We start from the raw sequence: 20000 nt of genomic DNA, 5'->3' as shown, positions 1-20000 counted from the left end.
CTGGTTGAGTGCAGCTGCCTCATGTGAGACGGTTTAGATGGAAGACCGCTCCCGGCTCGTCTGTGACCAGTGCGTCTCTTCCTTGATGGATTTCCTGCCTGGAAATCTCCATAGCGCCGAAACATAGGGAGTGAGGGAGGGAGGGCAGAGTGGGAGGGAGGGAGAAGAGGAGGGAGGGAGGGAGGGAGGGAGGGAGGGAGGGAGGGAGAGAGAAGGCTGGTGGGGAGGGAGGGCGGAGCAGAGAGGGAGAGAGGGAGGGAGAGAGGGAGGGAGGGAGGGAGGGAGAGAGGGAGGGAGGGAGAAGAGAGGGAAGGAAGGAGAGAGGGAGCAGAGGAGGGAGGGAGGGAGCAGGATGGTGGGGAGGGAGGGCGGAGCAGAGAGGGAGTGAGGGAGAGAGGGAGGGAGGGAGAGAGGGAGGGAGGGAGGGAGAAGAGATGGAGGGATGGTGTTTGATGCTCTATTTCCAAACTCTAAATCCTCTCAAATCTTACCTTCAACATAAAAATTAACGTCCTTACCTTTAACTTACCCCCCCAACTCTGAGACACTTTAGATGCTTTAGCAGAGGAGAGCAATTCAATATATTGATGTTAAACATATGAAGTATGCAAAGCCAATAAAATACGTCTGCACTGTTTTTCACTAACTTGCCAGGTCCATCAGTACCCTAAAAAGCTTACTTAAAAATACAGAACAATTGATATTAGCAGATAACCCCAATAACTACTGTCTAGACACAGGTAAAAGATATGCTGACCTGTAGGCTATTGGTAAATCGGTAAATAGTTTTACCAATTGTTGAGATAACAATCTTGGTCAAGGTCGAGTCAAGTTCATTTTAGATCAGCATCTGTGTGCTTCAGGCGCCCCCTGTTGACCATTCACAGCGACGCAGTTGACACAGGGTCTATAGTTGTTTTAATCAAAACAATTCAGTAGCATTTGATCAACCTTTGTAGTAAAAATATACAGTAAAGGGCACGGAAACATGCAAGTGCTCATGTCAACGTGTTTAGAGAACGGCAGTGGTTCATCATTGAATACTGTACACCACGACTGTATCCCTAGGGGTTAGCATCAAGGGTTTTAACGGAACCGTATACAAACAGGACAGAACCAGTATACAAAAAGCTTATTCAATTGTCAAAAGGGTTTTGGACGTCCGACTTGGAATTTTTTAAATCTCATTCTTATCATCCCTCTGAACAAACTTGTTTCAAACTCCCCAAACTACATGTTGCCATTCAAACACGTATACACATTTAATACCTCACTTTCTTCATTTTGTTTTTTCTTTTTCATTACCTTGTTCAACGTAAGCCACATGATATCCTGTTTGTGAGGATACCGTTCACATCCTGCTCCATCCATAAACCACATAAGTAATCCTAATCATATGGTTCTAACACTGAGAGTCTGAGGTCAAAGGTCACGTGGTCGGCCGCGCGACAACCGCTAAATCACCCGTCTCTCTTCAGAGCGGGCCGCCGTCCGGCCGCCTGCGACTGGTCCGGCTCCACCCTCTGCGAGGCCGCCGCCGCCGTCACCGCGGCGATGGGGTCCTTCGCGGCGATGGGGTCCTTCGCGGCGATGGGGTCCTTCGCGGCGTTCTCCTTCAGCGGCTTCGCCTTCGCCTTCGCCTTCTTCGCGGGCGGCACAGCCTCCTCCCGGCCCGCCGCCGCCACCGCCGCCGCCTCCTCCTCCTCCTTGCTCACCTTCCTCAGCTTGTGTTTGGCCTTGACGGGCGTGGAGAAGGTGAGCGAGGCCTTGAGGAAGTCCAGCGGGAAGATGCCCACGTCGCCGTCGAAGCGGTTCTTGCTGACCTGCAGCGAGCGCCGCCCCGGGCAGGTCACGAGCTTCTTCTCTTGCAGGATCAGCACGTTGTCCGCCTCCTGGCTGGCCTGGACGGACGGACGGACGGACACGGGTCAGTTATTTTGTTGTTGATCGATTGAAAACTTTATTGATCAACAATCAGCAAGAAGTGTTCAAAAGGATAAAATAAACCACAATGAAGCCCAAAGGCTTGGGTCCATTGTGGTCGTTAACATGGAAGGGGAGAAACAATCCATGAATATAAAACATTGAGGACGATTTAAATCAATAAAACAAGGGATAAGTTCCCAGACAGACAAGCAGACAAACAAACAGACACAATATGGTACAATATTCCTAGTGCTTCAAGGATCTAATGGGGGTAGTGTACACAGCGGACATGTTTTGGTCTTGAAAAGGTGACGATATGAGGCCACCAGGTGGGAGCGCTATTAACCGTTAGCCGTTATCAGTTTGAAAATCTGTTGTAGTGACGTAAAAAGTGGGCATGGCAACCTAGATGTATGATGGATAGATAAGCAACGTCTGCTACAGTCCACTGGGTAGGCTGGTAGACTGATCTGTTCAGTGTACATCTAGGTGGATACGCCCACTTGTGATGTCACCAAGCAGATTTTCCAACGGTTTACAACGGCTAATCCCACTCACACCTGTTGGCATAATAACCCCCCCTTTAAGATAAGAGTACAATGCCACTAGTCTCACCGGACTAAAGATCGTAGAGAAAGGTAGAGAAAAGTTCTTTGTCCCTGATGGACAAAGAGCAGTTTATTACAAAGATGTGGAATAAAAGCAAAATGTCTCATTGGACATTTTACTATTTCACCAGCCCTATTTAATTCCCGCTCTCCCGTCTTTTTGTTCCACTTCAGATCCTTTAAACCCTTTAGAGGCGGTACGGTGAGTGCAACGTCAGGAAAGGTGACCCTCTCTTACTTTAGCCGAGCCAAAGATGGAGGCCGTCTGCAGCTCGCGGTCGTCCTCCTCCTTGCGGGGGTGGATGATCAGGGTGACGTGGCAGCAGCTGTTGGTGGCGAACTTCCGGAAGGCTCCGACGATGTGGTCCTGCACGGCGAACCTGCGACGCATGCAGGCAGTGAGCCAGGGGTCCCGAAGGGGACGACGTACAGAGGGGTATAACTGCCTAACTAACCCTGGTGTGAAGATTGTTATGGCTAATTACACAGCAAATCTATAGTTTGACACAAAATATAACAACAAATTACCAATAGTTTCTCCATTAAAAATAAATAAGAATAAATGCTCCTTGACAAAAATATCTTATTGCGTCCGCAAAAAAAGAAAAAAAGTACATTAGATCATAGCTGCGACCATGGCAACCGTCTGTTGTTCTTAGCGGTGGTATTCTACGGTATTCGAAATAACAGCCCATAGAATGCTGCAATTGACCAATCAGAAAAGAGTTTCAACAAAGCCAGGCACAAAATACGGTAAATAACAGTAAACTCTACATCATACTACATTCATCTCATACAAAAGGAGGCGCACACATTCAGTATGAACGACCGCCCACTGACTTGTCAACAGAGAGGTTCTCCTGCCCCATCATGAACTGCAGGTTGTCGATGACCACGTGGTTGATGTCGTACAGGTAGATGGCGTGCTGCATGGTGTCCAACACCGTCCTATAAACAGCACAGACATGGGACAATGCATTGTTATGCTTTGCTTCCGCAACGCCAGCATGATCGACTCTTGTTTACTCAAGTTACACGAGTATAACCCGAACCCTTCATTTTAAATAATATAAATGTCTTTAAACCAGAAATGTCAATGTTTCTAAGTGGAAGCTAATTAATGGTACCATCCTACACAACGTGTTTTAGTGTATTCACAAATAGTCCAGCATTCTGTTTGGTAACATTCACTTGCACAATAATTGCGGACACGACAAAAGTCGGAATATCGCATCATTAACACTAGAATCACAATATCTATCGCATCAGCATAAAAAAAATCGTAACGTATATATTAGCCATGCAGGGCTTGCTCTTGTATCTTCTCTCACAACCTTACGATAGTGAAACGCATCGTTAACACTAGAATTACAATATCTATTGTATCGCATTGAAAAATCGAAACATTTATTAGCCATGCTGGGCTTGCTCTGTCTCATCTCACCTCACCATCATGAGGTTGTGAGATGAGACCAGAGCGAGCCCCCAGTCAGCCGAGGTCCAGGGGGGGGGGGGGGGGGGGGTGGGACCTACTTGATGTTCTGCTGGCCGTGGAAGGTCATGAAGTAGAGCGGCAGCTCCTCGAACTGGTCGGCCCAGTAGTCGTAGCGCTCCAGGTTGTCCTCCAGCCGCTGCATGGAGAACTGGGTGAGCATGATCTTGGCCAGACGCACGTTGTTGATCTCGAAGCTGCCCCACAGCGTGTTCACGCCCTGCATGCACAGGTCCAGGGCCACCTCGCTGATGAAGGTGGTCTTCCCGCTGCCCGTGGGACCTGGGAGATGCAGAGCTTGGGTCAGTCACAGGAAAAGGGGACGCTTTAAAAGGGTAAGAAGCTAATCACATGAGAGATGCCGTTATATATGGACCATTGGTGTTCAGGAGGATAAAATAACTAAAAAGGAGTGAAACACGAGTATAGACTCCCATTCATACCATATTTTTCATTATGCATTTCACACAATGTCTATAAATGTACTTTTCACTTTACTCTTGATTAACAGTCTCAAGAATACCACATTTCTCCCTTGAGGAGAAATTATCTCCTCATCAATCACTTTTTTTTTTACTAATAGCTTCCTCTCAAGAACTCTCTAAAACAAAGCAGACTACGTTTGACCGTGTACCCACGGGGAACATCTAATCCCCCGACGTGATTGGTTGATACAACCCTAATCCCATTTCATGAATAAAAACAATAAGCCTGACAAAGGGTAGCAAGTGTGTGAGCTCTGTATACGTGCACGAGTGTGCGAGCGCGTGAGTTCTGACCCGTGAACACGGTGAGCTCCCCCTTGCGGTGGCCCTTCAGGATGCGGTTCAGCTCGGGGAAGCGGCTCCACTTCACGCCCGCCACCTGCTCCGTGTTGGCCAGCTCGCCGTACACGTCGTCCCGCAGCTGCCGGAACGACACGATGGACTTGTGCACGGCGGGGATGGCGCCCTTGACCACGCGCGCCAGGTTCTTCCCCAGGGCCAGCGCCTGGGCCGGCCGCGGCTGGTCCTCGCCGGGCCGCACCAGGCTGCAGCGCCGCAGGCCTAGCTTGCGCGAGAAGATGCGCGAGGCCTCCCAGGCGCGCATGTCCCCGCCGAGCCACAAGGTGACCCGCTTGAACTGCTCCAGGTAGGGCAGAAGCGACGGCGGCAGGCGGCTGTTGCCGCGCGGCAGGGCCACCGCCGGCAGCCCCGCCCCCTGGCTGACCGCCAGCACGTCCAGCTCGCTGCCCGTCAGCACCACCTCGGCGTCGGGGCGCCCCACCAGCGGCAGGCCGAACAGGTTGTGGTAGGAGCTGCTCCGGGGGACGGTGGTCTCCGTGTACTCCACCCCCCCCGGGTCCGTGGCGCTGGTCTGGGCGGAGAGGAGCTTCACCCCCTTCAGCGCGGAGGAGGGTCCCCCGAACCAGGGGAAGACCAGGCTGCGGGTGGGCTTGAAGAACCGCACGCCGAACTTCTTGAGGGTGGCGTTGGTGATCTTGGTGATCTGGAACCAGAAGGGAACGTTGGGTTTGTCGTCATGACATGGACATTTGTGGCGCTTTAAACACATACTAATTTACATTTAGGGCATTTAGCAGACGCTTTTGTGCAAAATTACTTGATGAACGGTTCATACACACGCGTTACGCGTTCACACACCGACGGCAGAGTCGACCATGCAAGGCGACAGCCAGCTCGTCGGGATCAGTTAGGGTTGAGGTGTCTTGCTCAAGGACACCTCGACACTCTAGGGAGAGCCGGGGTTTGAACTAGCAACCTTCCGGTTACAAGTCAACCTCCTGAGCTAAGCCGACACTCAAAACTCCACAACATCTCTCGTCTTTATAACAACGCATGAATCATGATATCTATCAAAACACAACAGCCTGTTCACGGTCCGGTATCAGTTTACATTTATTATTTTAAGATACACAAGTTTTTTGTCATGGGATCGAAAGAAGCTGTAATGAGAATTACAAATGAACCTGCAATCCATAAATGTGCAAGATCTACCTTCCACATCCTGTAAAGAACAAGACCCCCGTACCTGGAACATGGACTTCACCAGCTGGGCCTCCTCGTCCGCCAGCTCAGAGAAGGGAACGGAGCTGCTCCAAAACCGGTGCACCTCCGCCAGCTCCCTGGCCCTCTCCTCCTGCTCTTCCGGGGTCACCCCGTAGCCCAGCAAGACGTGGCTGCTGAGGAACGCCTGCCCCTCCTTCTGCATCACCTCCAGGCAGTCCTGGAGGTCCTCCCAGCTGCCCTCCGCCAGCGTGTCCTTACAAAGGAACTGCCCCGTGGTTTTGTCTATGAACAAAGAGTAGGTGTCCTTCGTGGGGACCGCCCCGGGTTCCCCCGATGGCTCCACGAAGAGGCTGGGCGCGTGGAGGCAGCTGTAGCCATCGTGGAAGGGAACCTCTTTGGACCGGAGATACTGCTTGATGTCTGCGACCGTGATGGGACTCACCGGGAAATCCACGGTAGACTTTGCGTCACTTTTGAGACTCCTGGATACAGTGTGAGGGAGGTGGTACGTGCCACGCAACAAGTCTGTCCTTTGATGTTGCAAACAAGGAGCAGCAGTTAGTCTGCGAGCATGCCCATGGAGTAGGAATCTCAAACACAGAGACGACTGGTGTCTTTGTTGTACAAGCCTTTGGGAGCCACGGGGGACAACGTGCAGCAGGCAGGCGGTGCCTCTCAGCACCAGGCTTCTCCACATCGCTGCTGTTCAATGGTCCGACATTGAACCTGCAACACATGGGATATAACGTGGTAATCCACTCTAACATCACACTTGGTTAAACATAATGGACCACACATACACGATTCATTTAGATACACTCTAATAGTCTCCGTCTTCTGGAGGACATGACATGCCATTCATTTTATTTGTTGAATCGGGGATGCTATGCAATGACCTCGTATCAGGGGGTATTATAAAGGGCAAAATAACGGATATGAAGTAAATGCAAAAAGGAATAGAATACGACAGTTATGTTGAATTGCAGATATCATGCATCAGGACAGAACAGAAGCAGCAGCCGGTTTAAACTAAAGGGCCATTCAACGAAAATATAGATATTTTCTTACCCGTTCTCCTCAGAGCTCTGATCTTCTCCTCACCCATGCTTTCTGACGCGGGCTTTATGGTACGTCATCAAAATAAGTCCGCCTGAACCAACTTCTTCCCTTTACAGAGCCGCCTAAACCGTTATCTTATGATTAATTATATACACTGGATATTTAATTTTCAGTTATTAATAGATTGACAAATGTCAATAATACTTTAATTTAGTGAACGGCAATCATTCATATTAAACTATTAATTTCGCCCCGTCGGCATTGTGTTTCCCCCGGACTACATTCTGGATGCACCGCACCTTGTACATGCCCGTCGATTCGTCCTCTGTACATTTGGTCTTAATATCACTGTTTTGATATATATATTTTTAAGTCGGTGGGGTGGTATTAAATACTCCTCCACATTTAATAGGACGTTGTAAAATGACGTCTAGAGGTACACCGAGTCGCTTCCTCCAAAGTGTTCTGCAGAACGGCGTCGGCCGATACGTCTGTCAGCTGAAACGCATCTCGATCATCTTCTCCAAAAACGCTCAGAGTTCATTAGGAGTCAGGTGAGAAGATGATGATGATGATGATGATCTGTGGTGTGACGAAGGGAGCACGAAAGCGTTGGACGGGGGTCGTAACTGTTAACGCCTGTACTTCTGCAGAGAATGGAGAATACTTGGACACAACCAGGGTCTCTCCTCAGTCATATCTGGAGATGCATAGAAAAAGTCCGATCAAGGCTCACTGACTGCAACTTAATTTGTTTTTTTCAGGGAATTTATTGAAGAAGGTGTGGTGGATTATGCGAAGACGAACCCTGGAACCGTGGTGTACGTTTCTCCGAACACAAGCAGGATACCCAAGATAGTTGCCGAGTATCGTAAGTAGGCCTACCTGTTCAGAACCACCATGCATATACTTGTTCTCGAATATTTATGATATCTCCCTTACTATGAAGATCATTTCTGAAAAATCGAATGATTTGTAATTGCTAGAAAAGGGATGGTTAATCGTGTATCAGGGACCAAGTGTATGCTAGTATCATGAATATTCTAACCGAATAATTTGACAAACCTTCTAACTTCCCCTTATTAAAGCTTGGGATTCGTGGGCAACGGGTGGTTGATTGTAATGAAAATCCTTCGTACATCGAAAGTGGCTGTGTGTAGTATCACACTATACTGTCACTGCCCCCGGTTACCTGTAGAGAGCGCTGTAATATCATCTACACATAAGACTTGATTGGCACGGGGCCATTCGCATAACACATGTTCATTTATTCACACAGTGGAGCGGTGTGAATATAATTAGTAAGAACATATTAGATCTCAAGGAGCTGTTAATGCCATACGTCAAATGTGTTTTATAAAAAAAATAACACCTGCAATCTTATCTCTGTGCAGTGAACGGCAACGTGCGAGAGGAAGAGGTGACCAGCAAATCATCCATGCAGATCTTAGAACTCATAAACAAGCTGACCAACCAGTCTGGTCTGGACGTCATCCGTCTCCGCAAGCCCTTCCACACGGACAGCCCCAGTATCCAGGGCCAGTGGCACCCCTTCACCAACAGAGCCCCGTCCATCGGACCAATCAGACCGCTACCCTGAAGGACTACAGCGACTCAACCTGGGCTTGATGGAGACTAAACCGGAGTCAGACGATGCACCTGAGACTGGTTATTTGTATCATTGTTGAGGAAGGTTTCTTGTCTGGGTTCATTGAGCTTCTTGATTATGATCTCACTCTTCATATGTTGAATTATGGAGTGGATCTCAATGTCGGAGCACGTTTCTACTGCGAACAGCAGCTGTAACTTAAGATGATTGAAATAAACCTTTTTGGAGTATGATGTTCTGACTAAATTCTTGACTCTCTTTGATGGACTGATAGGGAGGATTCGCTTTTCCATGCGAATGGACTGCATATTTATAGTGCTGTCTAACCAGTGGTCACTCAAAGCCCTTTACAAACTGGCCTAACATTCACCCGTTCATGCACACATTCACACACCGAATGCCGTGTCAACCATGAAAGATTTTACACACCAAACAAAATGCAGATATGGACATTTTTGTTTATTCTTATTTGGCAGATATAGACAATGATACACTTTTAACACTTCCAATTTGGGTTAGGTATGCACAACTAATGAAACATTACCCACACATTCAAATGATCGGTGACAGCTGATTGACCAGTCGACCTTCCTGATGCTTGGAAGGGCAATCTCCCTCCCCCACCCTAACCTCACTGCCTCCCCCCCCCCTCGACCCCCAGGAGTTGATTGGGCCAGTTTGCCCCAGGATGGTTGAACAAACAAAGCAGCTCTCTGCTCTCTTTGCTATTTTCCAAATCTAAAAATAAAGAGGACTTCAATCCATCATCGTTTGGACAGAATGCTGCACGCATCTGCCCTCGTTTCACCCTTCCTGTGTGTGTGTGTGTGTGTGTGTGTGTGTGTGTGTGTGTGTGTGGCGCCAACCAGGCTAGAATACCAAGTAAGCACATGCTCGTCAGGAATACAGATGAGTGAAGTGTTGCAACGCTGGGGAATGGATTTTAGTGATGACTGGGGCGATTCCTTCGCGTTCTGATGAGGGATGGCTTCCAACCCGACTGGTATGAAGAATCCGTCTCAGTTGGAGATGGTGGAGCAGCTGTGAAAAATAGATTTCTGCAGAGGGCAGCGAGAGTGTGCGATGACTGTCTGGGAGGAGAGCGGGGAATCATGACAGTCTAGAACAAGGGGACTTTACACAGCTGCAGCAGTGGTACTGTGTTGATTTCCAACAGCAGCCTGTGTGTGTGTGTGTGTGTGTGTGTGTGTGTGTGTGTGTGTGTGTGTGTGTGTGTGTGTGTGTGTGTGTGTGAGGGAGAGAGTGGTTATGGGGACCTTGTTGGATAATTAATGGCCACAGAGCTGCCAGCTTCCTACTGAATTGATTCATCAGTAGACCAACTTTAATACAGCATAGAAAGAGAAACAGCTGGACTGGGAAAAGTAGAAAATACATTTTTTGAGCGTCACGATCTGAAAAGGGACAACCATCTTGAGCAAAATATACCATAGAAAAGCCCACCAAGGCATGAACAACCATGGCGTCAATATGAAAATATTTATTCTGTTTTTTGTTGTTTTGTATCAAATTATCTCGCACTAAAAACCGTCCCAAGTTTTTCCCTTGGGAAAATGGATATACCAGCAACATCAAGCATCACAACACATCACAACCAAGCTCCTTGATGCTAAATGACAGCATGTGGCAGGCCACTAGCGTTGCAACACTCTCTGAACAGAGATGCTGTTGCTTAGCTACTACCTAAGAGACCTTGCGCTAGAATTAGCTCCTTTTCTGGAGCCTCCTCCATGTGTTTTTTAGTTGTTGTCACTGCTTTTTATAGATCTAAATATACTTTTTAAAATCTCATCGAATTTTGTCATAAAAGCTGTCGTAAATATATAAGGCCTGTTAAGCCCTTTTAGACTATACATTTGATAACTGGCTGTATGAATTGTCTTGAATTGAATTGAATCAAATCGAATGAGCGACCGATTGGCTCCAGGGGGTTCAGGAGCGATAGGCAGGGGCAGAAGGGCCCGTGACAACCCACCTTCTCCCCCCGTGTACCGGCAGTGTGAGCCGACAGAATCGGATCCATGTGTGAACATGTTTCCTTGGAAATCTGGCTGACATTCCCTCAGGGCTACCGACACAGAAAATGATTGCGTTTCCTTTTTCTCGCAAGATGATGCAAAGTGGTTCATGCCTGTGCAAAGGACAGCGGGAATGAAATATATATGGAAATAAATATAACATGGTATATAAATTACAAATAGGTAGTAACTGTTATCTTAAGCTATTGTATAGTACGCAGGCTTACATTTCAAAATAATACCAATACTATACACAGTCAGCTAAGATTGTTGTCGTTTACGAAAAGGTAAAACCACGTTAAAGTTGTTTCAACAAAAGTGCAAATCATGACGTCTCTTGTGAAAACGGCAGTTTCTTTGGCCACACGATCCAAGGCCGTTTCTTCCAGGGTTGGCGGTTCTCAGCACGGTCCGTGGGCCTATTGTGGACCTCCGTCGACGGGGAGCCTGACGCGTCTTTGTGTACGGAGAGAAACAGAAGGGAAGGATGCTTTCCGTTGATCTTTCTGACCACAGGAGAACACACAACATCACGTCCTGTTTCCATGCCGGTTGTAAACAGAGTCCTTCAGAGTGATGAAAAGAGAATATTCCTGTTGTGTTTTCCATTCACTGGAAGAGCCGGAATATCTATGAAAAGACAAACAACTATTGGTTTGCCCATAATTAATCAAATAGCCGGTCGCCTTCACCTCTGGACTTATACCTTGGTCCTAATTAACCAAACCAGCAAATCACACAGTTAAACAAACAGAGAGTGTGTGTGTGTGTGTGTGTGTGTGTGTGTGTGTGTGTGTGTGTGTGTGTGTGTGTGTGTGTGTGTGTGTGTGTGTGTGTGTGTGTGTGTGTGTGTGTGTGTGAGATAAATCACAAGTCTTTGGCTCGTAAACCAAACGTTTAAATGCTAATCCGGCAGCACTAGCAGGAACCCACTTCCCATAATCCTTCTCATCGCAAATTACAAGCAGCACAAGACAGGAGCTCTTTGGGGAGAAGGAAGAGCACTTCTAATTGATTAGTGGCTATCCTAGCAATTTGTGAGCTAATAGTGGAGACCTTGAGAGATGGCAGGCAGGTTACAATGGAGAGACAAGGGGGGGAGAGAGAGAGATGATGAGAGGGTGTTCGAGAGAGAGAGAGTGCCGGTGAGAGAGACAGGGTGAGAGAGACTGGGTGAGAGAGACAGGGTGAGAGAGTTAGGGTATTGGAAAGATAGAGTGAGGGTGAGAGAGCGGCAAGGAGAGAGAGAGAGAGAGAGAGAGAGAGAGAGAGAGAGAGAGAGAGAGAGAGAGAGAGAGAGAGAGAGAGAGATGGAGAAATAGAGCCAGAGAGAGGGTGAGACAGATGAGAGGGAGAGAGATAGAGGGTGAGAGAAAGGTTAGGGAAGATCGGTCAGCTTTGATCCACCTGGTGCCTCCAATTGGACCAGATTCAGATCGAACGCCACATCCCCCGCTACAGACACCGAATCAATCAATGAAGGATCCTCTGGGTCTGCCAACTGTTATCAAACAGGGCCGGTATGTTATCCCTGGTGCCTCACCCCATTAATCTAACACGCTCGCTGCTTTCAATCTCCTGTCCTCCCTCTCTCTACCCCTCTCTCCTGCTGTCTCTTTCTTTCAGCGGCCAGCCAGGGGACAAGCTTCTGCTGTCGCTCGTGTCGTGACGGACACACAACCCGGGAGCCTCCAGGGAACCCACCGCCGCTGACTCAACAAGAGGAACACACACGCGCCCCATCGATCCGCCAATGGCCAGGACAGCCCTGTAATGGCGGGCTCCTCAAGTGCAAGGTGACACTCCTTTTAAAGCTAATTAGTACAGATGTAAAGCCATCACGGTCCTTCCACACCAAGGTCATTCGGTGAGCCCTTTCCAAAAGGTGATGGTTCTTTTAGTGCTGCACTGACGTCAGATAAAGGCTGCGGGGCATTTGGGGGGAGGGGGGGGACTGGGTTGCCATGACGCAGGTTCGTCAGTGTGAAGGTCCTTTACTTTGGACATGTAGCTTTGGGCATGTCGCCAGCATCGGATGGTCATGGCAAGGAACACAAAACACACTAATCTGCCGTTGTTTCTCTTGGGGTTATTTTTTTAGCATTTTTTAAAGGCTGCACATTTTTTTAATGACAAAATGTGACTTGAGAAAGGTTATGGATGAGTATCGGTCACTCTGTTAACAACAGCTTTAAAAAAGTGTTGAAAGGGAAGGTGAGGTACCTCACAATGACGCATCCCAAAAGACGAATGTATCAGTGACCTGTCCTGATCTTCTCCGCTCCACTCACCAGAGACAACTCTGTGACCCCAGGAGGTCCCTGCAGCAACACGGAGTCAGCAGGTGTCATTGATTAATAATTAACCCGACCCTGTTCCACATGATGAAGTACCGCTGCTAATAGGACAGTCCTCCTCCCACTCACTCAGAGAAATCCGACGAGAACCAGGTCAGTAGAAAAAAAGAAAAGTAGTTTTGATTTTGCTACCATTCGGACCAATCGCACCGCTACTATTTGCCATAACAGTTATGCTATATATACCAGTTCTATACACAAAGGTGGTTTAAAATATGCTTTGTCTTAAAGTAATATTCGTCTAACAAGCTGTGCTTCAATGGAGCGGGTTCCTCTGAATCTCTGAGTGTCTCTTAAAATAAACGATCCCATCTCCCATTTGGTTTGGACTGTTTCAAACAGTACACAGATGATACACTTGACTTCCGTAGTTCCGCTTTCCAAGCTATTTTGGCCACTTAAGAGTGAAACGTGCCTCTGACACACCCACTCAACCACGCATCGCACCGCTCTCGAAGGATTTCAGAGAGATCATCGGTTAACCGGGAACAGGCAAAGAGCGGTGTCTTGCTCAAAGGCACCTAGGTCTTTCCAAGGGACTTTGAGTCACTGATCCGTTCCCACTCCCTGCTGAGGTAGGATCGTTTCAACCAGCATCCTCGTTGCCTTAGTGTGACTCAATGAGGCCATTTCACGCGGTACCGTCAGGCCGGTGTCCCACATGTGTTTCACAGCTTTTCCTCTCAATGTAAATTAAGTTAAGGATCCTCCAGTGTGGACTGAAATACACGGGCAGCAAGAGTCACAGCAGGGGGGGAGGGACGGGATATTCCAGTTCAGACCAAGCCCACATGGACAGTAACACTGTAGAAACGACAACAGCATCAGCAACCCTCTCGTTTAACCCCAGCTAGTCCTCCCTGCCACAAGGGGTCGCTCTCGGGGGGATAAATCATAAATCGACAAACGGCGGTGCCTAAACTGCGAGGGGGGGCGGAGGCGGAGCCTAAATGGAGCTCTCGTCGGGCAGCACGTCCAGCTGCGTGTGCTTCCTCTGCTCCAGGATGCGGTTGAGCTCCTCGGTGAAGGAGTGGTAGAGCGGCGACGGTGCCCTCCTGGTCCACCTGCCGCAGCAGCACGTAGCTGTTCCCGTTCATCTTGCGCAGCACTGACGGCAGCGTGCCCGACAGCCCGTTGGCGAACTCGGGCGGCGGCGGCGGCGGCGGCGTCGGAGCCGAGTGCGCCGACGGGGGCAAGGGCGGGGCCGCGGGCGGCGTCTCGCACGGCGACACCGGCCCGCGCCCCTGGCCGCCCGCCACGATCTGCAGGAAGCCGTCCAGGGGGTCGTCCAGGCTGGACAGCGAGTCAGAGTGCCGGGCGCCCAGCCGCCCGTTGCAGTGGCCCGAGATGGTGCGCAGCTCCAGGGGGGAGCTGCCTCGCCGCCGCGGCCCCTCCGTCTCGCCCAGGATCTGCAGCCCCTGCTGGGAGAACTTGCGGCCGCGGCGGCGGCGGCGGTTGCCGGCGGCCGTGCAGCAGCTGACGTACAGCAGCACCACTGTGAGCACCAGGCACAGCCCGCCCAGCACGGCCACCAGGGAGACGTACACCGCCTCCATGTGGCGGTACGTGCCCCCTGACCCGGACGCCGAGGGCAGCGGGGCGGGGGGGGAGGGCAGCGGGCGCTCGGTGGGGCCGCCCGTGGAGACGGGGGACTCCGTGGGGTCCGGCGTCGGCGACGGGGTCGACGGGGTGCCCGTGGTGTCGGCGTTGTCGCCGTGGAGACCGGGGTCGGTGTGCACGCGGACGGAGTACTGGCGCACGGGCACCCAGATGGCGTTCTCCACGGCGAAGCAGCGGTAGGTGCCGCCCTGCGCGGGGCGGGCGCCCACGATCAGCAGGCCGTCGGTGCCCACGCGGTAGCCGCCGGTCAGGCTGTAGCCCTGCAGCTCGCGCCCGTTGAGCGTCCAGCGGGGCGTGGCCAGGTTGGAGTGCAGCTCGCACTGCAGGAGGACGTCGTCGCCCGCCATGACGGAGCGCCCCCGCTGGGCCACTGGGGAACAGCAGGCCAGAAGGACAATCAGAGGGGTGGGCAAAACGGTAGACACAGAAAGAAACAGAAAGAAGGACAGAATTATAGAAAGGATGAGAGCAGGAACGACAGAGAGAGAGAGAGAGAGAGAGAGAGAGAGAGAGAGAGAGAGAGAGAGAGAGAGAGAGAGAGAGAGAGAGAGAGAGAGAGAGAGAGAGAGAGAGAGAGAGAGAGAGACTGACCGACCCTCCAGGATTTCGCGATGTTGCGATTTGCAACTTCAACGCAACATCAACTAATCACCGCGAATTCAGGGGTGTGTTGCAATTTTAACCAACCACCGCAACTTTCCTGCATATTTGACCAATCAGTGGCTTCGTCTTGAACTGACGTCAACAAACTGCCTTCCGCCTTCTGTGTTTATGTTCAAGCGATTCAAGCTTTCATGCAGCATGTGCGCGTCCAACGTTTCACACTTGCCGACCAAAGTAACTGCGAAAGATCGCGAAAAGCATTATCCTGCATTCTACATGAAAGCGGGGGAAAATTATTTTGCACTGCATGCAACATTGTGGTGGAACATAAGCATAAATCTTCCATTGATAAGCATTTTGCCACCGCGAAACATAACTACAGAACTGAAGAACTGCAGGCAGGACGTCAGACGGCAGATCACTAATGCCGCTTTTCCACCGCACATGTAGCTCGACTCGACACGACACGACTCGACACGACACGGTAGCAGCGCGGGTCCTTTTCCACCGCAAATAGTACCTCCGGGACGTGGGCGGGGTCGGCTGCGCGAAAGGGCCGTGACGTATTTTTGTACGCGACGCAAACAACACCTACGTAACCCACACATGGACAGAACCCACATAACAACAATGGAGAACATCGATGCGATGGTATTCGTGTTCGTATTATTAGCTGGCATGTTGAAGAAGTGGAATATGTTGGCTGCGGCGCTGCTATGGCTGTTACCAGCATGGTTGCCATGTCGCTCTCGTGACTTCGTCACACTCTCTGGCCAATCAGTGGCCGGCCGTCTGCCGACGTCACCTTTTAGCATCGGCTCAGCCGCTTGGAACCTAGAGCGAGGCGGTACTAGAAAAAGCAGCCACTTCAGGTACCAGATACCATGTTTTCGCGGTGGAAACGCAAAAAAGGCGAGCTGAGTCGAGTCGTGTCGAGTCGTGTCGAGCTGGTACCATGCAGTGGAAAAGCGGCATAAGACACAGGCTGTTGCATCCAAGTCAATTCCCAGCGCGGAAAGAATCTAGAATAAATTATTCATGGGACCATTTCTCAGTGTTTTTGTTCTTTTAATTAATATTTTTTTCAGTAATAACTTAATATTGAACAGGAAAATCGCAACTTTCACAACTTTTATCGCAACTTTCACTTCCTCTCGCATTGCAACAAAAACCTAAAAAACACCGCAACTTTCATCGCAACTTTTTCGAAAAGCTCTGGCAACATCAGGCATTTTAGGCTGCAACAATCTCAAAAAAGGACCACGAAATCCTGGAGGGAGGGGGGGGGGGAGAGAGAGAGAGAGAGAGAGAGAGAGAGAGAGAGAGAGAGAGAGAGAGAGAGAGAGACGTGTGTGTGTCACAACACATACCGTATCCTGTGCTGTTCCTGCAGCCCCTGGTTCCTCTGATAATATCCTGGGTCAGGTTCGACCTGAAACCACTTTTAAAGTCATTGAATTGTAACGGTATATCTCAATTAATTTCAGTGCTCAGCGTTTAGAACAGCCCATAAATCAACCTGGGCTTGGCTTCATTAGCTGGGCCGTATCCCCCGGCACAAAGAGAAGACCGCACAGTAGGGGGCGGTGCGATTAGAGCCGTAATGGAGATTAAGATATCTGCCGCTCGCTCATGCAGACTGAATGAGCCCCGGATACAAAGCAACTCCTCTACCAATCACAACATGTGGCTGTGCATGTTTGGATGTGCCTTTGTGAGTCGATGGGTTGGTGGTGTGTGTGTGTGTGTGTGTGTGTGTGTGTGTGTGTGTGTGTGTGTGTGTGTGTGTGTGTGTGTGTGTATGCATGTTCTCCCAACACTTGTCTGTCTGTCTCTCTGTCTGTCTGTCTGTCTGCGCGTGCCCGTCTGTGAGTCCCACCTCTGGCCGTGCGGCCTGACCTCCACGCAGCTCTTCCTGTCCCAGGCGCAGAAGGGGTCCCGGGCGAAGACGCAGTCGTAGCAGGAGGTGTACCTCCGGCAGGTTGCCATGGGTACCTGCACCACGGCGGAGTAGGAGCCCACGAACACGCTTCGCTGTGAGAGGGCCAGGGATCAGGTGAAATGATTGGTCGGGATTATCAAGATAAGATAAGGTACGATATACTTTATTCATCTCAGCAGAGAAATGTAGGTGTTCTAGCAGCTAGCATACATACACACAACGCAACACAACACAACACAACACAACACATGTATACATCCATATCCCACCTAAACAAAACCATGAGCACACAATACCTAGCCTATAGAAAAAGTGGAATGGATGGTCCATGTGCATGAGTAGAAGTAGAAGTAGCTGTTATTTAGAGATAACAGTACAAAATGTGTGCAAATATACAGGTGTGCAAATAAACAGGTGTGCAATAAACAGGTGCAAAAAATTAAAATAAAAACAGAGACCTGCCATGGCTTCAGAGACAGGGTTTTACTTTTTAGGTCAGAGCATTTGATTTATTGATTGCTGTCGGGATGCCAGGAGAATTTCAACGAATATGAGAGGAGAAATGCTTCTTAAATAAATTGCGTCTCTTTAAACATTCTGGGGAGCGTGGTTGGTCGACGGCTGGTTGGAGCAGCCTCACCTGGCCCTGATTGGTCAGGCTGATTGGACTCTGGGGCTGGCTGAGGTTACAGAGCTAGGGGGCCTTTGGTAATCAAGGCACACGGGTTAAAGCAGCCGTCCCCGCACACGCCTCCAGAGGGAGAGAGACGTGACATTCACCATCTGTGATGCATGCAAACGCATTACCGACTCCGGTAAACTGGCTTCCATGCAACACCTACCTGTGCCCTGGATGGGGAGACCAGCAGATCCACTGAGGTGTGTGTATGTGTGGCAGGGTCGACTGCCATACATACATTAACATATACATAATAGATCTATATGCATACCATGATTGGGGATAGGACTAGGCTCTCTATGGGCTGAGGCTTATCAAACAGCTGCAGCTCCTCAATGATGTGCATTTCTCCAGCGATGTCTACAGCTCTGTGCAGCCAACCGTGATCTAAGAGACAGAACAGGCTTTAATTAGAACAGACAAGATGTAAACAAGGCATTCTATCTATTCACCGGGAAAGAAGAGTGACGTTTGCTCACCTTGATAGACCATTTCCAAAAACTCCACGAATATAAATCATGCATAGATAGAGCACCAATTAATTAATTAAGCAATATGTATAACAATCTAATACATTTTCATGTAATCACTTCCTCTAAAGCATGATTTTTGGACAAGTAGAAGGTTCCTCCAAGAATATAATCATAAATAGCATCCATCTGCTGCAAAAGGCAAACTTTGAGTGAGCGCTAGTTTACAGTTGGATAGCAATGATGTGCAGGTGTAACTGTACACGCAAGCAACCTAATTTAATTTAATCACGAAGCAGCCAAGAACGTCGTGCCTACTTTCCCCTCCCCATGTCCCGTTTTTTTTCTAAGTAAAACATGCTGGAAAAAAATATTTTCAGTTCGAATGAAATGCCTCAAATAAAAACGCCAAACCCATCGACTCACCGGTTCCTAAGAAGAACACGGGATAGACGTCTCCGTCCAGCGCCGTCACTTTGTGCACAGCAATCTTGACGTAATTGACGTTCCTCTTGAACATCAGAGGTCGCGCACCCACAGGATGCACCTGGCCGGCCACCAGGGGGTGCCGTCGAGCGAAGGTGAGGACGCTGTCAGGCAGGTCCCGGGATGAGTTGATGCCCTGGGATCTGTGCACGTCCGTTATGCACTGGAGACAGAACGGAGAGAGAACCGACAGGGTGAGAGAGACAGTTGAGACTGACAGACAGATAGACAGGGGGAGAGAAACAGATAAGATGGACAGACAGGGCAGACAGCCAGACAGACATGGAGGGAGAGACAGACAGACAGGCAGGCAGACAGACAGACAGACACAAACATAATAGTGAGTGAGTCAAAGAAAATACAACAGAGAGATCGACATGAAAGTAAGAGTATAGAGGGCGAGACAGACATTGATCTATCATTTCTGTTAAGGGCAAAGAGAAATGAATGCAGGGAGAATAAAAATGAAATGCAATATAGTATATGGTAGTGGGAATGCTGGGGTGATGGTTAAGGGTGTGGTGGTGTGGGTGTTGGGACCTACAGAGCCGGGTCTTGGTTCCGGAACCTTCCCGGTGTATTCCCTCCACTTCGAGTCCAGGACCTCCATGTAGGGCCCGTCGAAGGCCGACTGCACATCTGCGAAGGAGTACTGGCAGATGGCCGACGCCTTGATGTTCTTCCTGAAACACGACACCGGCCACGGTCAAAACGCAGTCAGAGAAGGTGTGCTACGGTTCATTATTCAACACTGTGTTCTCCTTTGTGTTAACCGGGGGCTCAGCGTCACGCAGCTCGGGTTCCCGACCCATTAGAAAGCACGCACACCTCCGATGACAGAGGCGAGGGTAAACAAACGCAGGGGAATGTTCCGGGGGTGAATCATGTGGCTAATGCCGTGGGTTTCAAGGGGAGCAAAGAGTGAATGAGGACACTCCTACTTTTTTTTCCCTTCTTCTTCGTCTTTCTCTTCCTCTTCTTCGTCTTCTTCTTCTTCTTCTTCTTCTTCTTCTTCTTCTTCTTCTTCTTCTTCTTCTTCTTCCTCCTCTTCCTCTTTTTCTTCATCCTCCTCTTCTTCTTCTTCTTCTTCTTCTTCTTCTC

General features: G+C 49.6%; 3 protein-coding genes across 3 annotated transcripts in view; 1 reads left to right on the top strand and 2 right to left on the bottom strand.

Annotated features, from left to right (window-relative positions):
• Window positions 1–906: 906 nt before the first annotated feature.
• Window positions 907–7624, bottom strand: twnk (twinkle mtDNA helicase). The gene is made up of 7 exons (XM_056577470.1): window positions 7104–7624; window positions 6058–6761; window positions 4806–5514; window positions 4068–4308; window positions 3375–3482; window positions 2773–2914; window positions 907–1901 (listed from the first exon to the last, which is right to left on the bottom strand). The coding sequence occupies exons 2-7, from the start codon at window positions 6730–6732 to the stop codon at window positions 1461–1463; spliced, it is 2316 nt and encodes a 771-aa protein (XP_056433445.1). The 5' UTR covers window positions 6733–6761; window positions 7104–7624; the 3' UTR covers window positions 907–1460.
• mrpl43 (mitochondrial ribosomal protein L43) lies at window positions 7359–8956 on the top strand. Its single transcript, XM_056577471.1, has 3 exons — window positions 7359–7648; window positions 7859–7965; window positions 8489–8956. Exons 1-3 carry the CDS (start codon window positions 7518–7520, stop codon window positions 8692–8694), a joined length of 444 nt encoding a protein of 147 aa, XP_056433446.1. The 5' UTR covers window positions 7359–7517; the 3' UTR covers window positions 8695–8956.
• A 410-nt stretch (window positions 8957–9366) lies between these two features.
• Window positions 9367–20000, bottom strand: part of sema4gb (sema domain, immunoglobulin domain (Ig), transmembrane domain (TM) and short cytoplasmic domain, (semaphorin) 4Gb) — a 31239-nt gene continuing 20605 nt past the window's right edge. The window contains 8 exon segments of the mRNA XM_056577593.1: window positions 9367–14145; window positions 14147–15089; window positions 16693–16754; window positions 17202–17356; window positions 18215–18330; window positions 18840–19062; window positions 19444–19582; window positions 19728–19789. Coding sequence (XP_056433568.1) covers window positions 14046–14145; window positions 14147–15089; window positions 16693–16754; window positions 17202–17356; window positions 18215–18330; window positions 18840–19062; window positions 19444–19582; window positions 19728–19789 — 1800 coding nt within the window. The 3' untranslated portion in view covers window positions 9367–14045.

This window comes from Gadus chalcogrammus, chromosome 18, assembly GCF_026213295.1.
Source record: "Gadus chalcogrammus isolate NIFS_2021 chromosome 18, NIFS_Gcha_1.0, whole genome shotgun sequence".
In the NCBI taxonomy this organism is placed as follows: Eukaryota; Metazoa; Chordata; class Actinopteri; order Gadiformes; family Gadidae; genus Gadus; species Gadus chalcogrammus.
This window is presented reverse-complemented; position numbering and strand designations above follow the sequence as displayed.

Excerpts from the sequence above, each read along its gene's own strand:
- twnk (XM_056577470.1), bottom strand. The coding sequence starts at position 6,732 with ATGTGGAGAAGCCTGGTGCTGAGAGGCACCGCCTGCCTGCTGCACGTT. Across the intron at positions 5,515-6,057 it reads TGGTGAAGTCCATGTTCCAG|ATCACCAAGATCACCAACGC; the intron begins GTACGGGGGTCT and ends TTCTGGTTCCAG. Across the intron at positions 4,309-4,805 it reads GGAGCTCACCGTGTTCACGG|GTCCCACGGGCAGCGGGAAG; the intron begins GTCAGAACTCAC and ends TGCATCTCCCAG.
- mrpl43 (XM_056577471.1), top strand. The coding sequence starts at position 7,518 with ATGACGTCTAGAGGTACACCGAGTCGCTTCCTCCAAAGTGTTCTGCAG. Across the intron at positions 7,649-7,858 it reads CAGAGTTCATTAGGAGTCAG|GGAATTTATTGAAGAAGGTG; the intron begins GTGAGAAGATGA and ends TGTTTTTTTCAG. Across the intron at positions 7,966-8,488 it reads CAAGATAGTTGCCGAGTATC|TGAACGGCAACGTGCGAGAG; the intron begins GTAAGTAGGCCT and ends ATCTCTGTGCAG.